The sequence below is a fragment of the Vidua macroura genome, chromosome 2, assembly GCF_024509145.1.
Source record: "Vidua macroura isolate BioBank_ID:100142 chromosome 2, ASM2450914v1, whole genome shotgun sequence".
Classification (NCBI taxonomy): domain Eukaryota; kingdom Metazoa; phylum Chordata; class Aves; order Passeriformes; family Viduidae; genus Vidua; species Vidua macroura.
Genome location: NC_071572.1, coordinates 95,605,441 through 95,630,757, shown reverse-complemented (window position 1 = coordinate 95,630,757; position 25,317 = coordinate 95,605,441). Strand labels below are relative to the sequence as shown.

The following is a 25,317-nucleotide window of genomic DNA, read 5'->3' as shown; positions in this document are numbered from 1 at the left end:
ATGCAGTTTAGTTTGCCAGTCAGTATGAAACTAGCTTACAGAAAAGCACCAGCCACAAAAATAAGTATGTTCAAGACATACCACCCTCCCATTTTGACTGGGCGTATAAGATGCTGTGTTACTGCTAAGAAAGACATAGCATATTGTGTGATGCCATAATTTATATAATGACGCATTTCAAATGCTCCCATACTTCAATTTCAACTTACATTTTCTAACACTCTAGTCCTCTCTCATATTCCAGGGCTAAAGTTACTGAGGGGAAAGATTAGTTTAGATATGAAGTCTTCAGAAGCTGCTCATCCAACACATACAGCTTTATCTTCAAGAGAAACGTTCAATATTTTCAGCTACTTAATCATATACAGCAATAGGAAGTAAATGAGAGTTCTGCAGTGTTGGATGGCCCACTACAGATGTAGTAGATTAAAAGGCGCTAATCCCCACTGATTCCACACTCCTCTAGCAGTTCAGCAAAAAAAAAGAACATTCTCCAAGCTAGAGATCTTTGAAAAATAACCAAAATAAACCCAATGTTGGACTACTTAAATAAAATGCTGTACTATAAGGAATGTCTGGATTTGGAGAAGCTGACAGATAAGTGAACCAAATGAATAATTCAATGCCTTTTTTTCCTGCTTACATGTTTCTGCAGTTCTAGCCAAAATCACAGTTGTGCAAGCTCCATGTTTACTTTTGAGACACAACATTTTAGAGAAAATAAATCAATTACTGTTTTTTTTCCTTAACAGATTGCAGATTAAAGGAATTTAAAGCATTAACAGCTCATCCATATGACCTAGGATGACCAAGTCCAACAGTAATGCAAACTCTCTTCATGTTTTTATTTCATTCTTAATAGGAAGCAAATACATACATTATAAGTTTCACACTAATGAATGCTAATTGTGTACTGTGAAAGAGACTATGTCATAATTTTGCAAATTTTTTTTTTTAATTGAAGAGAACTGTTCACAACAGAGGAAAAATGCTTGTGTACCAAAATATGCAGAACTTGATATCCTTGAACTTGAAGCCTTAGCAATGAAATGTATAAATTTATTAAAATTGAAATATTGTAAACATTATGATAACTTACATTTGAACTTTTCATTTGTTCCTGAATTTGAAAGTGGAGGCAAAAAGTAAACTACAAAATAAGAATACAGAAAATTGAAACTACCGTCAACTTCTATCACACACACAAAAAAGATCCTGCCTATTTTATAAAAAGTGACACATATAGCAAACCCAGCACAAATATCTGTCTTTAGTTTTCTTACTTGAAAAAAAAAAAAAGTGACTTTATTGTTGCTGGCAGGATGATATGGATGAAATAACCAGGAAGAATTGAGGGGGGAAGGGGAGAAAGAGGAGCCAAGAAATCACATACATTCAATGAGCCTTCAAACTTACTTCAGCAGTAGGGATAAATAATTTAATCAACTCAGTTTCTTTTTTTTTTTCTTCCTACCTCCCTAGTGCAATTGGCAGATATTAAAAAATAAAACTTTAAAATTCATGAGCAGTTGTGTGTGGAAGAACTATCACTATATAATAAGAAATATAAAGTGATATCCATGCAAGCCCTTTGTGTAGATATGCATCTGCAAGTGCATTTTTATTCACACTTTTCACCAAATGAAAAAGAAATTATTGGTTCAATTTATATGTATGGCTTTTTTTTTTCTTTCTTTCTTTTTTTTTTTTTTTTACCAAATTGCAATTTGGGGATTTGGGCAAATACAAAGATTTTCAACACCATTTGGCTTTTTAGCTAACATGAGCACTATATGACAAGGCAATGTAGTTTGAAATATTTGATATAACAAGCAGAGCTCAACAAATACTGTTATAGTACCCCTTAATTAGGGGAAATATCTGGAAAACAGCAATTTGGTAAAAGTCACCAATATCATATGGTACCATTATCATGACAAATGATCAATCATAATTTTAATGAGGTGACTTTAATCCCGATTTTCTAAAACAACCTAATACTCAATAAACCCAGTAGAAATAAAATTCATTGTTGAAAAGGTGTTCCTTTTGTAGTTTACCAAGGACGCATTAATAACTACAGAGAAAAATAAACTGAAGTGGCCAGAAGCTTTGAAAAATATCTATATTTTTATATCATATAAAGTCATATAAATAATAATTTTCGACGCCTAAACCAAACTAACTTCTTGTCATAGTAAACGATTGGATCACTTCAACAGTCACATTTCAGTGGTGTCCGTGATGATGCCTAAATATACAAATGTTTAAACTGTTAAATGTTTGGTGTGTGAAACGAAATGATGGAGTGGAGTTAATAGCAACCGTCAGTGTTAAACATCACCTAATCAAGCCTAAATCTAATATTTCTCATAGCCATCGAGATACAATAAATACGTATAACCTTGTATTACTTGGTATCATAGCTTAATCTTAGCACTACACATTGAAAACTCTGATTTAGTCTCTAAGACGTAATTTTTGTTTAAATTAATTTTGCCACGTGATGAATCTTATGACTTCTGACAGCTTAAAGGTGCGACCTTACCACTTATGCCTTTGGCAACTGGAATTGCCAAGCTAAAACTCAGGGGGCAAAAATAAGCAAAACCTGGCCCGGAACATCCCCATCGCTAACGTGCAGCTCTGAGGCTCCTGCATCTCTGGGAAGTTGAGGGGTGCCCCCACCGCAGGAAAGGGCTGTTCCCTCGGCGGAACGGGAGGAAGGGACAACCTTTTGTCCGCCTGATGTAACTTTCGGTTTTACCCGGCGCTGGTCTGTGACCCTGTGGGAAAGGGGCTCTTTGACATTTCCATCCCAAAGAAGCCGCCCGCGACACGGCAGCGCTGGCGGTTTCGAGCCGGACGGCTCCGGGAGCAGCGCCCGCTGCCCGGGGCGGGAACCGGGGCCGGACTGGGGCCGCCGTGGGCCTTCCCCCGCACCAGTCGGTCCCCGGGACCCGCCCGCCGGAGTTGGTCCCAACTTGACCGCTTTTTCTTCCTGTGCACAGCCCAGCCGTGCCCTGCTGCGGCCAACGCCGCCCCGGGTCTGAGGGCACGGCGTCACCGGCATCTCCCCCGGGCCCGAGGGGCGGGCTGGGTCGCGCCGGGCCCCATCCTGGGGCAGTGGGGCGGGATGTGCCGGGCCGGAGAGGTGCCTCCCCCTCCCCGCCCGCCGCCGGGGCCGGTGGCGGTGCCGCCGAGCCGGCTCTGCATGCGCCGGCCCCCGCGGAAGGGGGAAGAGGGAAGAGGGGCGACCTTCGCCCCCGCCGCGGCCCGCCGAGCAGGTTGCCCGCGCAGCCGGGGCAGCCGCCGGTAGGAGCGGCGGGGAGGCGCCCGCCTGTGCCCTCGGAGACGGCCTGAACTCCTGGAAGCTCCTGCTCCGGGAAGGCTGGGGCAGCCGGCCCTCGGAGCCCACAGCGCCGCGGCCGCGCACGCCTCCGCCCCGCGGGGGAGGAGAGATGGAGGGAGGCGGCAGCCCCGGGCCCGGCGTGGGGACGGCGGCAGCGCTCCTCGGCGGCGGCTCGCCGGGCACCGGGACCGGGCGCTCTGTGCAGCGGCCGCCGCCGGTCCCACCGCGGCCGGGGGGAGGCACGCGTGTCCCGCCCGGCGCCTGGCCGGGAAACTAAGCGGAGGAGGGAGAAAGCCCGGGAGGAAACTGCCTCCTCTCCGCCCCAAACAGCGGGAAAGTGGTCGCCCTTCTCCCGGCGGCCAAGGGCTGCGGCCGAGAAGAGGTAAGCTGCTTCGGGACGACCGGTCACCTGCAGTTTTTCAGCGACAGTCCCAGCCCTGCTCAGTCACAAGCAGGAAAGGATTCCGGTCGGCTTCCTCCTCGGGAGCGGCAGGGAACACCCATATAACCACTAGACCGAGGGAGCCAAGAGCACAGTCACAAATTCTCTGCTATGTGCAATAAAGTTGGTCGCATTCGTACGCTGAATAAGTGTCGTGAAATGTTCTTTGTGATATGACTTCTCCTCAGCGATTGATGTGCCCGTGACCGTTACTTTAGGAAAAGGTAATCGGTTAGTAGTTTAAAGATTCCAAGCGATCAAAAGCTTTGGTGTTGTTTTTTTTTTTTTCCTTATATAAATATAAAATTTAGGGCTCTCTTGAAGTGAAGCTCAGTAAATGCTGTGAAGCAGAAGAGCTTACCACTCCAGCTTATTTGCAAATAAATGTCCCGATTACCAACACTTAAAGTACCGAAGGCGAAATTTGCTAATTACACATCACACAGGCGAAACCCCAAACTGTCAGACAAGCAAGCCAGCATGTTTGCAGTCGCTAGCGTGCCTCCCGTGTGCACATTTACTAAGCGCAGCTTGCTAGCACAGCTCGCTGTACGGTAAATCCTCCAGGTTTGAAATTAATAGGTAGTTATAGTGCGTCTAGAAAAGCAGCCGAACATCCACTCCTCACAACATATCGGAGAGCAATATAGAATATAAAAACGACGCTGATAATTGGCAAAGGAGATTTACCGTCTGTATCTGCTACTTGATTTTTGGAAGAAACGTGAAAAAGACTTGACAGATATGTTTAGCGATTGATTATCCCTTCATAAGGTACAAATACAAAAAGCAAGGCAGAGACAATGCCGAAATGCATTAAACCTCAAAATCTATTAGAGCCCGTCAGAAGATCCTTTAAAACAATACAAATCGTGGACTTCTGAACAATATTTTATTCCAAAGAACACTAAATTTGCCGTGAATCCGCTGCCTTGTTCACTGGCCGGTTCACGAGAGAAAGAAAAATCCAAACCTACTTCTTGCTTGCAGTTACAGACAACTATCAGGAGGAAAAGGACAGCGTGATGTGACGCCGAGTGGGGGTTAATGAATTTACGCCTGTGCTCCTGCCAGAGCGAGCCCGGTCTGTAGCTCCCTAGTTGATGGTTGCCCATTAATACACCTGCATTCACGTCCCGACCGTGAGGAGGCACGCAGGGATTCAGTACGAAGCGGCACAGTTTTGCCAAGTCCTCTCGAAACGTCAGTACTCTTCAAATTACACCCAAAGGAGGGCGTTTTCTCTTGATTTCCGAGTGTACAGAGGACCGGGGCGGCTTTCTAGCCAGTAACCTTCTACCTTTCTATATGTGCCTGCGTGTGCGTGTGTGTGTGCGTGTGGCTGTGTATACATATCTATCTCCTAGCGAGGGATTAATTAGCCGGGTTTGAGCTGAAAGAGGCTGCAGTGACGAGCCCAGTGGCGATTGGCCGCCCGCCTGCCTGGCCCTGCCTTTATAATTTCCACACGAGTGCATCTGGGCTCTTATACAAACCAACAGCCAGCTTCTTCTGACATACACACACGGCACTTTTTTCCACCATCTGATTAACCGCCCTGCATACACACGGTGATTACTACGGGAAAACATAAATAAATACGAAGAGGTTTTATTATTTTGACTACTGGAACCCTCGCTGTGTCTCAGTGCAACTTTTGTTTTTTCTTGCTGCTGGGAAAGGTGCTGCTCTCGATGCTTTCTTCTCATTCACGGACCCTTTAAAAAAAGGGGAAGGAAAAATATCGCCCCCTCCAGTCCCCCGCCCGCTCCCCCCTCCCTTCACCCCCCCCCGCCACACACACTTCAAGACGGCTGATCTAAAAAAGCAGGAAGAGAGCATCTGAGGAGCAGCAGCCCCGGCGCATTTTGAAAAACATTTGTTACATTTCAGAGTGCGGCAGCCTGTTTCTCCTCTGAAGTTGGCTCCAGCCATAGCAGCCGCATTGGATCCCACAGCCTATTGCGAGACTCCGGTATACAACCCGGATCTCTGCCCCAACATGATCGCGGCCCAGGCCAAGCTGGTGTATCATTTGAATAAATACTACAATGAGAAATGCCAAGCCAGGAAAGCTGCAATCGCCAAAACCATCCGAGAAGTCTGCAAAGTGGTGTCGGACGTGCTGAAGGAGGTGGAGGTGCAGGAGCCTCGCTTCATCAGTTCCTTGAACGAGATGGACAATCGCTACGAGGGGCTGGAAGTCATCTCCCCCACGGAGTTTGAAGTCGTGCTGTATCTGAACCAAATGGGGGTTTTCAACTTCGTGGACGACGGCTCCTTGCCGGGCTGCGCTGTGTTAAAGTTAAGCGACGGGCGCAAGAGGAGCATGTCCCTCTGGGTGGAGTTCATCACGGCGTCTGGCTACCTCTCCGCTCGCAAAATCCGGTCCAGATTCCAGACTCTGGTGGCTCAAGCCGTGGATAAGTGCAGTTACAGAGACGTGGTAAAGATGGTGGCGGACACCAGCGAAGTGAAGCTGAGGATCAGGGATCGGTACGTCGTGCAGATCACTCCAGCGTTCAAGTGCACGGGGATCTGGCCGCGGAGTGCTGCACACTGGCCGCTTCCCCACATCCCCTGGCCGGGACCCAACCGGGTGGCGGAGGTCAAGGCGGAAGGCTTCAACCTCTTGTCCAAGGAGTGCCACTCTCTGGCCGGCAAGCAGAGCTCGGCCGAGAGCGATGCCTGGGTGCTGCAGTTCGCGGAAGCTGAGAATAGACTGCAGATGGGCGGCTGCAGGAAGAAATGCCTCTCCATCCTCAAAACCTTACGGGACCGTCACCTGGAGCTGCCAGGCCAGCCCCTGAATAATTATCACATGAAGACTCTGGTTTCCTACGAATGCGAAAAGCATCCCCGCGAATCGGACTGGGACGAGTCGTGCCTGGGGGACCGGCTCAACGGGATTTTACTGCAGCTCATCTCGTGCCTCCAGTGCAGGAGGTGCCCGCACTACTTCTTGCCCAACTTAGACCTCTTTCAGGGCAAACCTCACTCAGCCCTGGAAAACGCGGCCAAACAAACGTGGCGACTGGCTAGGGAAATACTTACCAACCCGAAAAGTTTGGAGAAACTTTAGAGGGTAACTATAAAACCGGCCTAACCGATAAATCTGCTAATTTCCCGATGAAGTTTAAGATGCCTGTTTGAAAAGTCATGTATTTCCACTTGGCAATGCAAATAATATTCTCTTTTAAAAAGGAATATAGCTTAGGCTCTTCACAAAGAAAAGCAAATAAGAACAGCAAGCATCGTTCCTCTTCGTCACAGTTTTGTAGTTCCCCATGGGGGAAAAACAAAAAGAAAGAAAAAAAGGAAAAAAGGAAAAAAGGAAAGTGTGCTACCTGGAAAGGAAAATTTGCCGTAATTTGATTGTGACCATTCTGCCTAAATACGGTACCAACGGATTATAACAAAACCCAGTATTTTTATGTAAATCTTCTGTGAGTAAAAGCTATTTGGATATGTCACCTGAACAAACCCTAATGTACCTTTTAATTTGTATCAAATATTGTGATCTCACATTGTCTTTGAAATTGTGGATGTTGGTGTTTTGTGATTTGGTGAACAGAAGTTAAATTGCCATTTTGGATACTTCAAGGACATTTTCTGCTAAAAAGAAGATACCATTTAAAAAGGTAGATTTTATCACGGTACTTTTGTTAATTGTCTTTTGAAGTGTCTGAACTTAACAAGTTTACATTTTTCGTTTCATATATATTGCTTGTTCTATTTCTAACATTCCATAAATATACTTGAAATGTTATTTAAATATATTCAAAAGAAATTTGGATTCTGCTTATATAATAACGCTTGAATATTGGAATTATATATTTGAAAATGCACTTGAAATACACTGGATAATTACTTTTTGTGATTTAGATTTTAATTTCTGTTGCTGATTTATTTAATTACAAGCTAATAAATGAAGTAAAATGCATATGGGTAAGCGTTTCAATATCGGATCAAGTTTTCCACTTGAAAAATCAGAGGCATCTATGTTTTGTGGATTTTGCCTTTCTGTGGATAGTTGCTTAAATCCTGTAAAGCAGAAAACTTAAAGGCAGAGTCCTGACTTTGCATTTTGAATAGTTTTGTAGAATAGGGAAGTATTGGTTGTACAAACATATTGGAATTTAGCTCCAGATCTCCATCAGCAACTGTCAGACACCAGTGTACTTATTAATACAGTTACACTTTTTCAGCTGTCAGGAAAGAAGTCTGATTTGTAGGGTTTATTATACGGTGATGTTGTGTTTCTGCTGGCTTTTGAACAAAGCTGAGGAAACACAACGTATCTGTGAAGCAGTGTTTTGAGTAAGCAGTGATCCTGATAAAACTGGCAATTTGGTGCAGGTACTAATAAAGCAGAAAATAAAATTTATAGGTGAGAGCCAGCCCCAATAAAGTGAACAACAATATTACTTCTGACCTACAAATCCATTACGAATGTGGTACGATTGCCAGTTCCACTCCCAGAAATCAAGTCCCTCAGCTCCCAGGGTATTCAGAGGGAATAACATGTGCGTGCTTACAAAACTGCACGCAATCCAAAGCTGCCCGTCTGTACCGCACTGCCTGGCCCCTCTCAGGATGCATTCATTTAAAACGGCTTTTAAATCAAAACGCAAATTAACAACGCAGATTTTGATTACGGTCCTAACAGTCAACAAGTGCTGAAAGAGGCCGATCTCCTGTATGACACCCACTAGCAACTACTTCCAGCGGGTGCACTTTAACGAAACTGTTATACCCAGAGATTCTGACAGAAACTTGTTACCCCAGCACTACGAAGAAAGTTCCGAATTTGACAAATTATTTGCCAAAGAGAAATCACTTAATTGCAAAGGTATTCAGATGAGAAGTTTTCTAGGAAATTATTTATAATATTTCTGCATTAAAAACCCCCAAACCCCAAGGTCTTTGTAAAAGTACCTCTCCTATTTCCTCTTTTCCAACATTTTCCAGAGTAATAGCACAGAAATAAAGCAAGAGCGATAAGAATAAAAAGACATGCAGACGAGAGGAGCGCCCTGTTAGACACGTCCCTTCCGTCTGCCCCCTCCTCCCCCGCGTGGCATCCCCCGCGCCGTTCCCGCGGGGAGAAAGCCACGCAAAGGTTTCCGCTCAAGTCCCGCACCCCTCCCTGCTCTGTTGCGGCTGGGCTGGAGGTTTTCACGGAAGGGAGGGGGAAGGGGGGGCGGCGCTGGGGAATTGGTAGTAGTAAATGACTTCAGAAAAAAACAGCTTTCCCAGGAACCAAGTCTTCGATGCATGTCTATTCCCCCCTCCCCCGTTTTTTTTTTCCCCCAGAAAACAAGCATTAACTTTCATTTCAGCATTTACAAAGTGTTTACAAAATGCGCCGTATTTTCTTACATGGAAACTAACGTTTTTGTAATAACGGGATTCTCCGATAACCTCGGAAGGCGTAAAACCCTCCGCTGTGTCTCGGGAAGGCTGCGGGCTAGGACTGCTGCTCCCTCCAGGGATTTCAGAGCAATTGGCTTAACTACTAAATCTGACCACGTTCATACGTTCATACAAAGGCACCGCGCGAAAGGCTGCTGGAAAACGCGTACGCTGCCGTAATAGAGGATTTAACATCATTAATACATTGCGCTTTTTTTTTTTTTTTTTTTTTTTTTTTTTTTTTTTTTTTTTTTTTATGCAGCGGAAGGCGGCCGACAGGAACGGAGTTTGGAATGAGGGGGCGGCCCCGGCGCACGTGTGCCGGGACCGGGGACCGGGACCGCGCCCGCCCGCCCGCAGCACTCACCTTGGGGTCGATCTTCTTGAAGGCCGAGTCATCCTCATCCACCTCGAAGTAGATCTCTGTGGTGGTGATGGACAGCGTCCCCTTGGCCACCACCACGGGGGCGATGAGCTGTGCCGGCGTGCTGAGCACCACGGGGCCTGCAAGGCAAGGGCAGCGGCGTCAGGTTGGAGGCGCCCGGCCGGCCCATCCCCGGTGGCCCTTCCCTCCGCCGAGCCAGCGCCCGGCGAGCCCCCTCGTAAACCCAGTTTGTAAACGCCGTGTCCATTCCCCTCCTGCCCGCGGCCAGCGCTTTGAACTCCGCGGCCGGGGCACAAGCGAGTTGTGAGATCCGGGGCTGCAAGATAAATCACAGCAGCGAAATTCAGAGGGGTTAGGGTGAAAAATAGCTGCCTCTTAGAAGAAGGTCTCCTCTCTTTTCATGCCCTTTTGCTCCTCGTTAACGCTATCACTGTTTATGTGCGATAGCAGCGGCTCGTTCCACACCGCTTCGATCTGGCAGCCCAGGGTCCCTGCGGCGGCCGAGCCGGGCCGGGAGCGCAGGGCAGGGCAGCTCGCAGCCCCTGCCCGCCACACTGGCCCTGCGAGGCCTGGGGGCATTATTTTTAAATCTGGATCCAGACCTCAACTCGGACAAGTAACGCCAAATACCGGGCGGGGTGGGGGTGGTGGAATTGTTTAGTGGTTTGGTTTCTTTTTTTAATATTTTATTTTTTTTCCACCTATTTCAATACCCCACGCACACAAAAGCTAGCATCGTTAAATACATTTACGGCAAGATAATTTTTGTTTCAACTCGCTGCCGCTTATCCTTTTAAAATTACTGTAATAGTACTTCGCTCAAATATATTCTTTAACGAGACGCGTTCACGGGCATTGAAAAGATGGGATGGGGAAAACCTATTGTAAAAGGCAGCCTTCTCCACACAAATTGTTAGATTTTAACTCAGGAAAACAAAAACCAAAACAACCCTTCTTTAAGCCAAAAGACAAGAGGATCGCTTTTTCACCATCTTATCTTCAATATCAATGCAATCTTCTTTTAAAGCTGACAGCGGCCGTGTTTAGGAAGCTTACTTGCTTCGAAGAAAATATTATATATAAAATATTCTTCTAGATTTAACCATGAAAGCCTGTAGGATAATTTGTATATACATACGTAAACACACAGAGCCACATGAATGTACAAGCACGCATCTCACACATAAATAATAAAACTCCAGTACTGAGAAGCTGGGTACAACATCTGACTGATGCACCTTTTGGAAACTGTCAAACTGACCATCTCAGGAGGTACTAAACAGGGTTTGGTTGTTTTACGCAGCTAAAAAACGTCCTTTGCAATAAGAGGACCCCTGCTCAGAGGGCAGAGAGACGTGAGCCTCCCGATGCCTTCCCCGGCCGCTCGCCCCTCCAGCAGCGCCGTGGGGGTGCTGGCGCGGCCGAGCCGAGCCCGGGGCTGCGGCTCGCACAGGGGCCAACGCCTCGGATGCGCCCTCTCCTCCTCCAGCACTGCCCGCACACTTCACTACCAGCTCTTGCAAGCAGCACTTCAAATTACTCACTTAGCCCAATTACTCCTGTATCGGCGCATCTAACTGTCATGTTGTTAATGCTTTACTTTACTGTAACACCCAATTTGAGCCCTTATTGCACAATATTTTGTCATTTACGTTGCAAAATAAATAAAGTGGAAGGCAGGGATTGCTGTGCGTACAGGGGGAAGCTAAACCGCACAGTTTCAGTGACAGCTTTCAGCAGCCCAGCGTGGCGGACGGGATAATATTGATACAAACTCTATTTTCTTTCATTTTATTGTTTTCCATCTCCTAATAAACCGAAGTAGCCTCTTGACCCCAGTCAGCTGATCGGAATCACATGCGCCGGGCTTGCCTTGCTGCTCTCCCAGTCTCGCCTCCATCTTCTCTCCCTCGGCGGTGGGAAAGGAGCCGATCCGAGCCGGGGAAGCCCGTCTGGAGGCTCCAAAGGGCAGAGTGATCGATCCGAAACGCCGCTTTAAAGCCTCATCAATCTTCATCTAGGTTGCTCAAGTAATTACGCCCGATTCTCTTGTACGATTACAAGTGGATTTGGGTTTCTATTCCCCTGGCCCCCTTTCTTTGTGTTTACAGAAGGGGGGTCTGGGCGGCTGGCGGTTCCCTGCCCTGCAGAAGCACTTGCCCTCTCAAGCAGAGCGCTCTACCCCTCCTCGGTCCCTTCTCGGGCACACTTGGCCCGGCTCAGGGTGATGGGCTCCCGGGCCTTTCTTTGTGCGGGGAGAAAAGCGCCTTCGAAAGACGCGTCCTGGAAACGACCCGATATTCTATCACTTTAAGGAGGCGTTTGTGGGCTTTGGTGAATCCCAGAAGGAAGAACATCAATTTAATCCAATTACCTCTTTTCCCTGGTGTTGTGTGGCTAAAATAAAAATAAAGCCACCGCTATTTAATGGCCAAAAGGCCAAACCCTATAATCTGCCATTCAGACGAAGACAATGGAGCGCCTTGGTTAGCGGGTGATGTGCCCTCGCGGACTGGAGCAGGGGGCAGAGCTGCAAAAGCAGGGGTGAACGTGGAGGGAAAGGGAACGGTCACTTCTTAGCCCATTCCAGAAGGCAGGGGAAATTGGGGATTTCTGGCTTTCTACTCCTCCCGAGAAAAGGCTCCGAGCTCCCTCCCAGACTGGTACCTTGGCATCTGCCCTGCATTCTACTCAAATGACACCCTAGATTTGTTGCAAGGTAAACATGTCAAAGAGATCACAATAAAGACAAGGAATAAGCATTATCGTACTTTCCAGATGAGAAAAGGTTTTCTTGTGTTTTTTTTTGTTTCGGGGGAAAAAACCCAACCAAAAGCCAAACGAACAAAGGAAAAAAAAAAACCCAATAAACCATAAAGCTAAATAAATAGCAGTCACTATATGGGATTTCAGGAAAGAGGATGTTCAAACTAAGTTTAAAAATATCTTTACAGACTTCTTTTCTTAAAGCACAAAATGAAAAAAAAATCGGTATTAGCAGTGTTTCATTTTTACACTTGTCCTTTGGAAATCTCCAATTACAACTTGCAATTCCATAGCATGTTTAAGGAGCACTGAGTCTTTTTGTTGTAGCCTTTAGGGAGCAAGCCAGCCACTGAGAGAATACGAAATTAATCCACTACAGCTATATAGAGAGAGGATTATGTTTTAATCCCCTTTGGGATAGTCTCTGGATTTTAAGGATCCGATATTAAAATGTTTACATAGAGCATAATCAAAATAACGCAGATTTTCCATATGGCACCGAGCTATCGGGAAGCTCTGGGTCTCCTTCTCAAACCCAATTGATAATCTAATGAAACAAAAGCTGAGCACACCTGAGCCAAGAGCCACGGGACGGGCTCATTCGCATTCGGGAAGGATAACGAGCTTCGTCTCCAGCCTCCGCCCGGCCCCTCGGCGGTGGCGAGATGCGCTTTTCCAGGGGATGTAAATATTCATTTCCAGCGCGGCTACGGCCCCGGAGAAGGCCGGGGCCGGGGCTGGGGCTGAGGCTGTGCTGCCCGGGGGAGAGGCAGCCGGAGCAGCGGCACCCGGGGATGCTGCCGGGCGCTCCCCGCGCAACGCAGGAACCCCGGGCGGCACCGAGGGCGCTTCCCTTCCTGCTCCGGGGGAAAAGCCAACCTGTGGCTGCCTCACTTCTCCCAACAAGCTGGCATTTCTGGAGGGGACCCGTGGCTAGGGTGCTTGTCAGCTCTTGGGACTCTAAGCAAAAGCATTTCTCTTTAAGGATCGTTTCGTTGCCTCTTCCACACTTCTCCGAAGCTATCGGGGCGACCGCAGAGAAAGGCAGCAAACTACCAGAGAAGTTCTGGCCTTAAAACCAGTCCAAAAATCACTTCAGACACATAGGTCTAGCAATCTGTTCAAATGGTGGTTTTTCCCTTTTGCCTGATCCCTGTGGTCAGCACATGTGAATTACATTTCTAAAATAAACTCTACCACACATCTACCTTTTAAAATAATATTTTCTTTCCAAAAGTAAATAATTGTGAAATTAGAAGGTCCCAGTGAATAAAAGCAGAATGTAACTTTCCTGCTCCCCTGCATAATTTTTGTCAAACAGAGACTTCATTCCCTGTTCTTGTAACTTAGCTCTTGTATTTTTCAAGTTCAAGTAAAGCAAATCAAGCCAAGTGAAAAGTTCTATTAGGTTTAAAAGTTTGTTATCTGCTAATAGAATATCAGTAAAATTGCACCTCTTAAGGAAAGCTTCTAAAGAGTGGTATTTTGAACTTATTATTTCAAATATTTTCATTTTCAGAAACTGTCATTTTTAGCTGTAAGAGCTAAACATGTGTTATATTCATGAGCCTGAAAATTACACTGGAGGTATATCTGCTATGAAAATTGGGCACAATTACTCCTAAGGAGAGTAAGGTACATGCTTTCATCTGCTGAATTATGAAAAAAAGACATTTACCTGCTGCAGGCCTAGAAATCTGACTTTTAAAATAAAATTTTGGTGATTACCCATAAACAATAAAGTATTAGCTGGGAAAAGTACTTTGAAAACATATCCAATCAGCTCAACCAATTTAATTTTACAACCTGCTGGTAATTACTCTGAAAAAAACCAGGTGGATGTTGGCATATTTAATTTTTAACTGATACTGGTTTAAAAGAAAAACCATATAGATCTTTTTTTCATATAAATATATTCAACATAGATGAACTGAAACCAATACTTTTACTATGTGAAATAGTTTGCATAAATTAAATTTTGTAATTTGATATGACACAAACAAGAATTTTAGATAATAAGAATAATAACTAAAAATCATTCACAAGATACCTGAAATAAGACAACTGAAATTTCCTCAACACTTTAACTATAAAACCAGGTGTATCTGGCATGGAGTTGTATTTGAAATGTATAAAAATCCTTATACTTAAAAAAACTAGATGTAACATATGCACAAGCACACAAAAACTTCAGTTTCTTGAAATGAAAGTCACATAGCATGGAAGTAGAATGAGGTATAGGTACCAGAATCCTTTGGGAAAAGCTCTTTAGTCTGAAAAATATTTCAACCAATTAACATCTAATATAACACATGTAATGCCAAGTAAATAACAAGTAAACAAGGTAAGATTCCTAAACAATTCACAGAATTTAGTCTATTTATGTTCCCATTGTATCATAAATTTAATTCAAACTACCCCTTAAAAAGATTTCCACAGTAAATATATTGAACTTACATGAGGATGGCTGCCTCCAATTTGTTCTCCGCTATAGCAAATACTTGAAGGCAGTAACTTCACTCAAGCCAAGGCCCTTATAAGAATGTACATACACAGCTCTCTTTACACATCACTTTCAACAATTTCATTAAAGATAATTTGCACAAATTTTTAAATGCAAAAAACCAGAATCTAAGTCTAAATATGACTATAATCTTGTTTTTTTCTTCCACCACTGAATAATATCCCAAATTAATTTCCCCTGTTTTCAGAGATATCCAAGCTTATTTTGTTGGCTTTTTACTCCTGCACAGTCATATGTTTCATATTGTGAGAGAGGCTTTGACTTTTTTTGTTTGTTTAAATGTCATAACCAGTCTGGATAGGCCCTGATATTCAAGATTTTCCCCACTTTTCCCCCCTTTCCTCCACAAAGCACGTAACACTACTACTACTAACATCAAAGATCAACTTAAATGGTCTTTTTCAACAACAATGACTAAACAATTACAGCAATTCAATTCTCTTAAGTGGTTGCCATAACAGCAAGCAAATGTGTTTGATTAGAAAGAAAATGTAAATAAAAACAATATTGCATATTAGAACTGTGAATAAAATAATAAGAAAGAATTACATAGTTCTTATGAGATGATGAAAATAGTTAAATATAGTGTTGCTTGAGAAAAAAAAAAGTAATTTTATCTCAAACATTTACACACTCACCTATATATTTGAATTAAGTGACATACGCACCTTTACAGGTAAATTATTATTGTTTTAATTCTATACCTTCCTGGTGTCATTAAAAGAAAAATATTAAATAGTACTTTTTCCTAAGGGAAAACATGCATCCCAATATTCCTGGCAATAGCTATTTTTTTATATTGTTCCAAGTGTGATAGAAAGCAATCACTTAATAGAACAGTTAGAGAATATGCAAAGACAAACTCAACACAAAACCAAAGTCAGTCTTACTGAACCACTGAAGGTCCCGTGGAACAATTAGCTGTGTGTCTAACAGCCCAGAGTAACTCAGAAACACAACATTTGCTCCCTCTTGCTGGTAAAGTCAGATTTACTCTGTGGCACACATGAGAACTTCTGAATGTGCTGACATTCCAAATGGCTTACATGGCTTTAGCATTTTTCCAGGACATGTCCAAGTGCCAACCTGCCAGACGATCAGGTATTAATAAGAGTCAAGACTCCCTCTAATGATTTACACCTGGCCAGAAATATAAATATTTGGGATAGGGACCTCACTACTGCAATGCACACATTTGCCACTTCAAAATTAGATTCATACAGTGTGCTCTGCCTGAAGCTATACCTTGGAAGGACTAAGTAAATTAAGGTGGTTTAGAAACTTAAGAACTTGATTGTTAAGCAGTGCATCCAGATGTTAGTATTCTACACTGATGCAGTTGGACCTGCACTAGCTCTCTCCTCATTCTCAGGTAAAACTTAAAATACTTCTTAAACTTAGAAAACCTTAAGTGATGCTGAACACACTCACATAAGTAACAATTTTTCTCTCTGGGACAATCACTATAGCTAGCTATTTAATCAAAAAGTAACAGAAAAAAATACACCTTAGAAAAGCATATTTAATGTTCAAAAGAATAACACGTTTAATGTTCATTTAAAGAAGAAAGGAGAAAGCAGAGAGAGCAGCCTGCTATAATGGTATACCTCTGAAACAGGAACTCGAGCTAACGAGTCAGGAACACAAGGGATCAAATCCCATATGCCAGTCTGAGCAAACCAGACTTGACAAGTATCTTATACAGTCCAGTTTGTGTACCTTGTCATGCCCATAGGGCTCAATTAATTAGAAATTTAAGGAAATAAGCCCTTCAGCTTTCATTCCTTCCAGTCTCCTTCAAAAGACTCTTCAGATAAACTGTAAGTCTTGTATTTCTTAAGACCAGAGTGAACAGAAATATTATGTTCAGGTAGCTCATGATATTTTAAAGCTCACTTATATAGATAGTAACTCCTATATCTGTGTGGGAATGAAGACATAGGTTATTGGATCAGCATATAACTTGACAGGTATATTTGGAAAAATCACTTGAGATGCAACAGTTGTTAAATTCAAAATTTTCTGAAAATATGAGTATCTCTAAACCACACCAGAGCCAACTGTAGTGCAACTGTATCTACTAGTTGGCTGCATGTATTGCATTCCCACAGTTAGGGCAATTCAGAAGACTGTTCCATAAATACCCTCTGGTACCTATTGAAAGGAGAAGTGATGCGGCAGGCTCTGTCATTCAGCCTTTTTTCCTTAACAACCTGATTCCACTGCTGGAATTTTATTGCTTCTTAGGTCATTACTCTTGTTTAAAAGTTTGTTAAAAATGGCTTCCAGCTTCAGAAATTACAAAAGCAAAATGTCTTCTTCACTGATCTTGTAATTGGCTTCAGAGGAAAAAAGGAAAAGCAAAAAAAGTCCTGTACAAAGGTCAATGAAAGTGATTAGTTTAAACATAGATACTGTCAATACAGTTCTGGATACAGTCCTTCAACTAATCTATGGTGGGTCAGTTCCAGTATGTTCCTATGAAGAATAAATGGATTTTTGCATGGGAACCAATTGCATAGTGAAGATGAAATAAGATGCAAAATGGTTTCCTTATGCTTAGGCCTGTCTTTCCGTGGTTTCCTATAGATCAGGTAGCTCATCAGCTTGACCTTTGATGAATTAACCAGTTCCATCCAGAGTGTGGCATGTCAGGAAAAGGGAGAAGCTACAGACCTGTGAAGTCATAGGCTCCACTGTAGTCTAATTCTGCAGCCTTAGAAAATTCAAATAAAATGTTTCTCAAGGTATGGAAAAAAACAAATTAAATAGACTGGTACCAGTGGACAGTAACAAGAAGCACTCTCAGAGACACTCATAAATACAATCCAACAGAGTTTGAACTGATTTAATTTTAAAGCTTGGAAAGCAGGATATCTGGTTGCCATTTTAAAAGCTGAAGGTGCTTAGACTTAGGGTTGTTGTACTAAGGTACAAAGCTTCAAAGCTGTGCTTAGGAGCACTATCGTATGTGACTGACAACCACCTTATAAAATATTAAGATATTTTGGATAGTAATATGGAAAAAATTATTAGAATAAACACTGAGCTGTCTAAAAATAGTATGCTATAGAAATTGTGGGCCTTTTTCTTTTTCAACGTGAAAGCCAACTACATATCAAAAGTATAATTGTTTTCAGTTTATGCCTGAATCTATACTCCAAATTAAACTCATACAAATATGTTTTTCTTTTTATACTTAGACTTGAGGATCAACATTTGAATACATAAAAAACAGAAACTATGGAAATCTGGCTGAATTAAATTTCCATGTTTGGAAGTAAAAGGCTTATGTGGTTACGTATCTATCATAGAATGGGAAATGGAATCACTCTTCTTCCACATTCCTGTCACTTTCCCAGACAAGCAACTGCCCCAGTGAAACTCCTATCTTGAGTGCTAATTTGCAATAATAATGAAGTTTGAAGGGAAAAAAAAAAAAAAGCTGCTTAGTAGTGCATGCTGAATTCAGTGAAGATTTTCCATTGGGAAGCTTGAAAAACTAGGAGAAATATTAAGACTTTTTTGTATTTTGTATTGAAACTTTTATATTTGTTACTTAACGGGCTTATTTGAGCGTGCACATAGATATACATACTTTCTTAAAGGAAAAAAGCATAAGTATGGCAAAGCTTAAGGTACCTTAGCCACCTTCAGACAGAGAGGAAAAAGAAAGTAAGAGGAGTGTAAGAGAGAGAAGAGAGATAAAATGGGAAGGAAAGAAAGAAAGAAGGAAGGAAGTAAACAAGCTAATAATGATTACCTCTGGCTCTGGAAGTATTAGAAGTACAAGCTGTTGGAAGCTGAGAGAGAATTATTAGGAAGCACCACTGTGTAATTGCTACAGTCTTTGCTGGGTTTCCCTTATGGTTGTTGCTTTCTGCTCTCTGGGCCACTCCAGACCATCAGAGCCACTGGTGTGTGGATGGCAACTGCTGCAGGAGAAGGAGAGAATGTGATGGACAACAGGGCTCTCCCAGCCCCACAGGAGAGGACATACCAGGGCAGGAGGAGAAGAGTTGGAGAGAGAAGATGAGATCACCCTTGGAACCACTGTTGTGCTTTGTTCTCCAGGAGGGAGAATGATGAAGATGATACCTTTCTTCTACTCCTAAATGACCTGAGTAGGCTGTGGTCACTGTTGAAGACAATAGCAATGCTATTTGGTCCTTTCTTTCAATCCATTACTCTAACAGCAGATAATGCAACAAAAATTTCTCTGTTGGTCTCAAATACATTATTTTTATATGCCTGAAAAATCTAATAATTTGAAAATGTGCCTTCTCAGTAGAGGCTCAAGTTTGTGTTCTTTTTTATTTTCATTAAGAAAATCTATTGTTTGTCTACCTGTTTCTCTGTTAAGAAAAACAATATAAATAATACTACATATACTATTAACATTTTGAGAATGGCAACAGAAGAAAACTCAAGAAAAGATGATCCTCCTTTACTCTTTAGGAATAAGTAAGAAAAAGTTTCAAACAGCTTTGCTTACCAGAGATTGTCTACACTGGTCAACTCTTGTATAGAAAATTCCTTGTCAGACTTTGGCCAAAAGAAGTGTTACCGTAACTCAAAATGTACATGTATAAATTTTAAATGTGTATTATACACCTGAAGATGAGTCAAAATATATGTTTACCATAAAAAAATACTTATTTTGCAAGTTTTTTTGTGTCTTTAGGTGCAGTTCCTTGATCTGTTACTGGTTTTATTGCTGCATCTGGTCCTATGTGAGACTTCAGCATAGTTTCAGAAATGTAAATGAGCTGTTTCTATTTGGAATAGAAAATTTCCCCATGGGCTAAATAATTTATCTTTTAATTTTTTTTCTTTTTGTACTGCTATACAACTTTAATTGTAACTCTGTGCAGTACAACTTTTGGCACTATTCCAATTCCTGCTAATGACATCATCTAAAATTTTTTCATTTGGAAATTGGTCAAAATTATGATGATTTCTGTTAGTTTGTCTGAAATGAGACAAAAGGCTTATGTCGCATAGGCCACAAAACAGATGTTGATAATGTTTGTCTGGACTTCAAACAGATGACCTGGAAGTGAAAGGTCTTATATCTCATTAATAATAATACAAGCTGTCAAATCCCCTGACCCAGTGTGTTCCTTAGTACAGGGCAGTAAGTCAATACACTCAGCACACTCCTAAGAAGTCTGGAGAGAAGGCTTTCCACATATTTAGTCTTCAGGCCACTGTGGACTCACTACTCGTGCTGGCTCAGATGGAAGATCAGCTCTTGTTTATTAGCAATAGCGCTGCTTTCTAGAAATACTTCTGCTCTGAAGTTCAAAGTTGCTAAAAGTTATGGCAGTACTGGGATGCTGCATCTGTATCAAAATTCCTGGCCCTTTTGTATGGGGGGAGGCTCCTTCCACCTCAAGGCAGATGTCCAAGAAGGGAAGATTCTGTACTGAAGGTTATGATACAGTAAGACTAAAATTCATTAAAGGCAGTTAGTGGCTTTCCTTGTGTTTATTTGGATGAGTTGCTTAATCTGCTCATATAATGGAGCAAACATGTATTTATTCTTGCAAGAGTGATGTGAGGCTGTAATTCACCATGGCTGATGAGGAAGTCAGCTTCTGAGTTGATTGAGCCCATGCACGTAACCAGATGCCTGCCAAAGCCCTTTGTCTTCCTAAAATAACTCAAAGCATCATATCCTCCTATTTTTATTTCCTTTCTTTCTTTTTAGAAAATACTCTTTTAGAGAGTAGCAAAAGATTCTATCAAGCATCCCTTGCTTGGCTGGGGTATATTTGTTGCTGTCACCAGCTCTATGACAAAAGAGATGAAATGTGCTCCAGTTAAGAACATGTATCTTTCAAAAACGTCACGGCTAAATTCTGCTCTCAAATGCACACAAACAAGTCTCAGCAAGTGAAATGCATCTTCACAACAAAGAAAAGAGAACATCTTCCTAAAATACAGAATTCATAAAACCTAAGTAGATCAACATTTATTTTATTTTTTTAATGACCTATTTCAATGCAAGATCAGTGCTCTAAAATAAAACTCCAACCCAAACAACAAACTTTGTTAGAAGAAAACTGCATATCTACTAGATCTACTACCTTATGTCCCTGTAAAAATGCAAGCTTATAATATTAGAACACACCCACATATTTTTCATTTTGAAACAATCGCTTACTAAGCAGGAGACAAACCGTTAGCAAATTTACATTCTTAAGATCTTAAGAGAAAAGGTAAGTATTTAAGAATCCTACTGCAGCATTAGGAAATATAAATGGAAAAGAAAAGGACAAGAGTTAGTAATATCAAGTCACTACAGTGGATTTGATTGCATTATCCAGAGATTCACAATATATTAGGAAATTGTTAAAATTGACTGGGCTATCTCAATCATTAGTTCTAAGAGAGATGTGACTTGCCTCTTGAAGTGAACAGTCTGGGAAGAAAAGGAGCTAAAACTGAAACAGAAACATGTAAAATATTTTAATACATAAATGCTAAAACAAGAACGACGTCTTTCACTGACTCATACTGTAAGACAGTTTCAATACTGCTTTTGTTAAAAATTGTGATGCAAACTTATAAGTCATAATCCTAAGACCATAATAACATGGAATCAGATTTTCATATTTTATTAAAATGTTACTTAATATAATGAAATCTGACCAACTGCAATTGCAACATATGGAATACTAAGATTATATAATAAAAATATTCAGACTATAATTATTTAAAAATTCTCCATACCATATGCAATTTATCAAAGTGAACTTTACATTGATTTGTGCCACATGGTTGATGAAAAACTATAAAGAGTCTCTGGAACAAAAGGTATGTACAGATAACTTTGCATGAACAATCTCAATCTGTTTCAAACTTCCCTTTTTTTTCAATTTTAAGTTCACAAATCAAAATATTGTATTATTTATATCCTCTTAGTTAAAAATTTTCTAAAGCCAAACACCTCATCTGTTCAAAATGTGCCTTAGTTTCATGGAATAAACAATGCTAAATTGTTTTAGTTAAATGTGGACAATCTTAAATCAATTGAAACCTGGTTTATAAAGATTTTGTTTAATTCCTATCTCTTACTGAGACAATCCAAATCGTTGTAAATCAGGTTTGAATTGATTTAAGCTTTAAAGTTAAATTGGAGGCATATCTGAATATAGAAATTCCTATGTGTCATTTCACTGTGAGCAGTAACTAGATATAAATGATGCTGTGCAATACCATAACCAGATAGATTTCAAAGATTTCCAGATCATGTATACTAAATGTACATAACTTTAGAATTAGACAAGAACAGACAGTGTGGCTTTATTGGGACCTGCTCTTCAGAGCTGTCAGAGATTGTTCAAACCTTCTTAAGCCAAACCTATACCTTCTTTGCCTACTGCTTTTCTTGATTTCAGTTATTGGACTCAAGTTTCAGAGCCAAATTCTACTTACTGAAAACTGGGAAAAACAGTGATATCATTGTATGGAAAATCATGCAAAATCAGCAGCTAAAGAGAGGGTATCATGGGATTCAGGGTTTTTTTACTAATGTAAATTTTACAGAAGACATGTATGATACTGTGAGTCATCATTAACTCTCAACATCAGCTCCAAAGATGAGTGAGAGTTGAATAGCAAAGGCTGCAGTTAATCTAATGGTAAAACTGAGATAGTGGAGTGTGGGTTCTTTTTGAGAAGCTCACAGGTTTTGGTACCATATGGCACTATTATCACATCACCTCACTGCACTTGGAAGCAGTTTGCTTGCTCTGTTAGCATTGATAGGGAACACAAGGGCATCCTGTCGGTATTTCAAAAGTGTTTTTTTTTTTCCACTTTCTATTATTTCTGCTTTTGCAATACTGACAATATCGCCCAATTTTACAAACAGTAAAAGCAAAGGACTAGAATGACTGTGCCATGTCCCCAGGGAGCAGGGGTTGCCATCCAGCAGCAATCTTGAGTAAAAGGATAAATTGCCCATTAATTCTTAAGGACACATTGAAATACTAGGTTTTGCAGAGGGATGTAGCTATAGGAATAGTATTGAACAAAGTATCAGTGTTGTGGCATAGAGAAGAACTTCATATCTAACTGAGATTTTCTAGACTGGGTAAGAATTTTTCATGTCCACTTTGCAGTTTTTTATCAATATTTCAATTAAAATGCATATTCAGCCTCTAAACAGCCTTTTAAACTACTATTTGCATATTCAGTTAGAAACACCGTTCTTAGATATAAGAACTTAGCCAAAGCAGTACTGAGTTTTCCTTCTAAAAGAGAAAGGGACATTGATCAAATTATCCCATTTATGGTCCTGCTTGATACACTCTTTTATTGACTTTAGACAACAGTGTCTCAGCAGCAGTTAGCAGCAGATTGAGAAAGCAAGTAGAGTGACATATTAACTGTGATAATCATATACTCATGCTTGCTCCCAAATTAAACCATCTATTTCCCCCTCTCTGCTCCTCTCTAGTTCTAAAGTACAAGACTAACTTCCAAGTAGGCGGTTGTTGGGGTTTTTTTGCCTCTTCATTTTTTGTGGGATTTTTGTTTGTTTGTTTTGCTTTGGTTTTATTTTTGGTTTTGTTTAATCCTCTATTTATGATCTTATCTTTGCTACAGATTTTCTCTATGTATCAGAAGAAAGTGCAGGAGCGAAGATAGCTATTTCAGAAATTCAGTTATGCAGAAAAAAAATGATGACATCACAAAACTCTCATTTAGTGGAGTAATTTAATAAAGATACTCCTAAGTAAATTAATCTAAAAAAATTCATACTTCTCAGTTTTATCCCATCTGAGAGAAGAGTGCATTTTCAACTTTCAACTTGTCCTTTTTTCCAGACTACTTCCCAGAGAAGGTAGTATGATCTCTAAGACAGAGCTGTAACAGAACCTGCTAGAAGACAGATAAACAGATCTCACTGCACTCCTTCACCCAGGAAAGGACCAGAAGAGCTCTCATGCATATTTACAGAGGGTTCATTCCCAGCTCATATGCTAACTCAAAGTTCATAGCTTGGTTACAGCTTCATTCTCTCTTAGTCCTTGCTTAAAACAGGCAACTTTTTCTCTTGCTGTGACAGATGGGTTGAGATACTGCAGATCCCCCTTAACTCCATCACTGAGAGAACTGGGTGCCAGCAGGAGGGCAGGTGTCTCTGCACAATCTGCGGGGCACTTGAGATCCGGCACAAGCACATTCTGACTCACAAAACCCTGACTTGTGGAATGAGTTCACATTTGCAATTTAACACCAAAAAAAAAAAAAAAAAAAAAATAAAAAAAAAAAAAAAATAAAAAAAAATAAAAATAAAAAAAAAAAAAAAAAAAAAATAGAGGTTTCACATTGGTATTTTCAGATTTTTCAAGAAGTGACCCTCACTAATAAAAGGACTCGAGGTACTGTTGTTTCTCACATCTCTGCTCAAAGACTGTGCAATGGGCAAATGCTTTGTACTCACTGCCCATACCTCAAGGAAGTAGAGAGGAAGCAATAAAATCTGAAATGCAAAGAATCTGTTCATATTGCTATTGTATGCTTAGCTGTCAATATTAAAACATTAACCACAAAGGTTAAGAACTAAATAAGAACTAACAAGCTTAAAAGAGCCTTTTGACTCTTATCTTAGTTCTAATGAAAAGTATAATTACCTGCGAGGTTATCAATCTCTTTTTCTTGTAGCAGGCTAACAGCATCATCATCTCCTTCCAGCATAAGCTCTGTTTCTGCATTCTGATTTACCACAGCTTGGCTTCGGAAAGTTTTCTTTGACTTCACTACATCCTCTTCAGTGCCTAAAAAAAAAAGTTACAAATGTTGTGAATTTACCTGAATAATATTTTAAATATAAAACAATGATAGTCAAGTAGTAAAAACATTACAGTATAGATCATCTTTATCAAAAAGAAAAGAAGGGACATTTTCTAAAACTTTACCAAGGTTTACAAAATATGCAGGTCTATTCTGTTTTCTGTCCTGAATAAAATACAAACTTTTCCACAAAGACTCTCCTGGTTTTAATAATTGCTATTTACTTTGTGTTCAATGTTGTTCCATTAGTTTTCCACCTGCAACAAATTCAGCAGAAATTTCTTTTGGGTTCCTGGTGCCCTGACTCTGACTGACCTGAGAGCACAAGCCACCTACTCTAAATAAAGAAGCTGCTTTCAGGAATCAAAATCTCTCAGGATTTTTGTCTTTTCAGATAGGAGGGACAGGGTGGTGAAGCAGGAGTTGCTTTATCTCTGACACACAGTAACAAAGTAGAGATTCAGAAAAGACTGAAAAAAAGACAAGCATAGTGAGGGAACTTTGGTGCACATCTGTGCATGTGTTTTTAAGCAACACAATAAAAATGGCGGTACATGGATATGTGCCAATCACCTAAAGGTTTTCATTGATAATATTCATTTCTCTTGACTACAGTTGGATTT

General features: G+C 41.3%; 2 protein-coding genes across 3 annotated transcripts in view; one reads left to right on the top strand and one right to left on the bottom strand.

Moving 5' to 3' along the window:
• The window catches only part of NBEA (neurobeachin), a 457,382-nt gene that overhangs the window by 139,098 nt on the left and 292,967 nt on the right, over positions 1-25,317 (bottom strand). For both annotated transcript variants that reach the window (XM_054003372.1, XM_054003379.1), the window contains exons 40-41: positions 24,535-24,678; positions 9,577-9,713 (exon numbers count right to left, since the gene is read on the bottom strand). In XM_054003372.1, the coding sequence (XP_053859347.1) occupies positions 9,577-9,713; positions 24,535-24,678 (281 nt within the window). The remainder of the gene's footprint in view (positions 1-9,576; positions 9,714-24,534; positions 24,679-25,317) is intronic.
• On the top strand, positions 5,334-7,703 carry MAB21L1 (mab-21 like 1). Its single transcript, XM_054003363.1, has one exon. It carries the CDS (start codon positions 5,797-5,799, stop codon positions 6,874-6,876), a length of 1,080 nt encoding a protein of 359 aa, XP_053859338.1. The 5' UTR covers positions 5,334-5,796; the 3' UTR covers positions 6,877-7,703.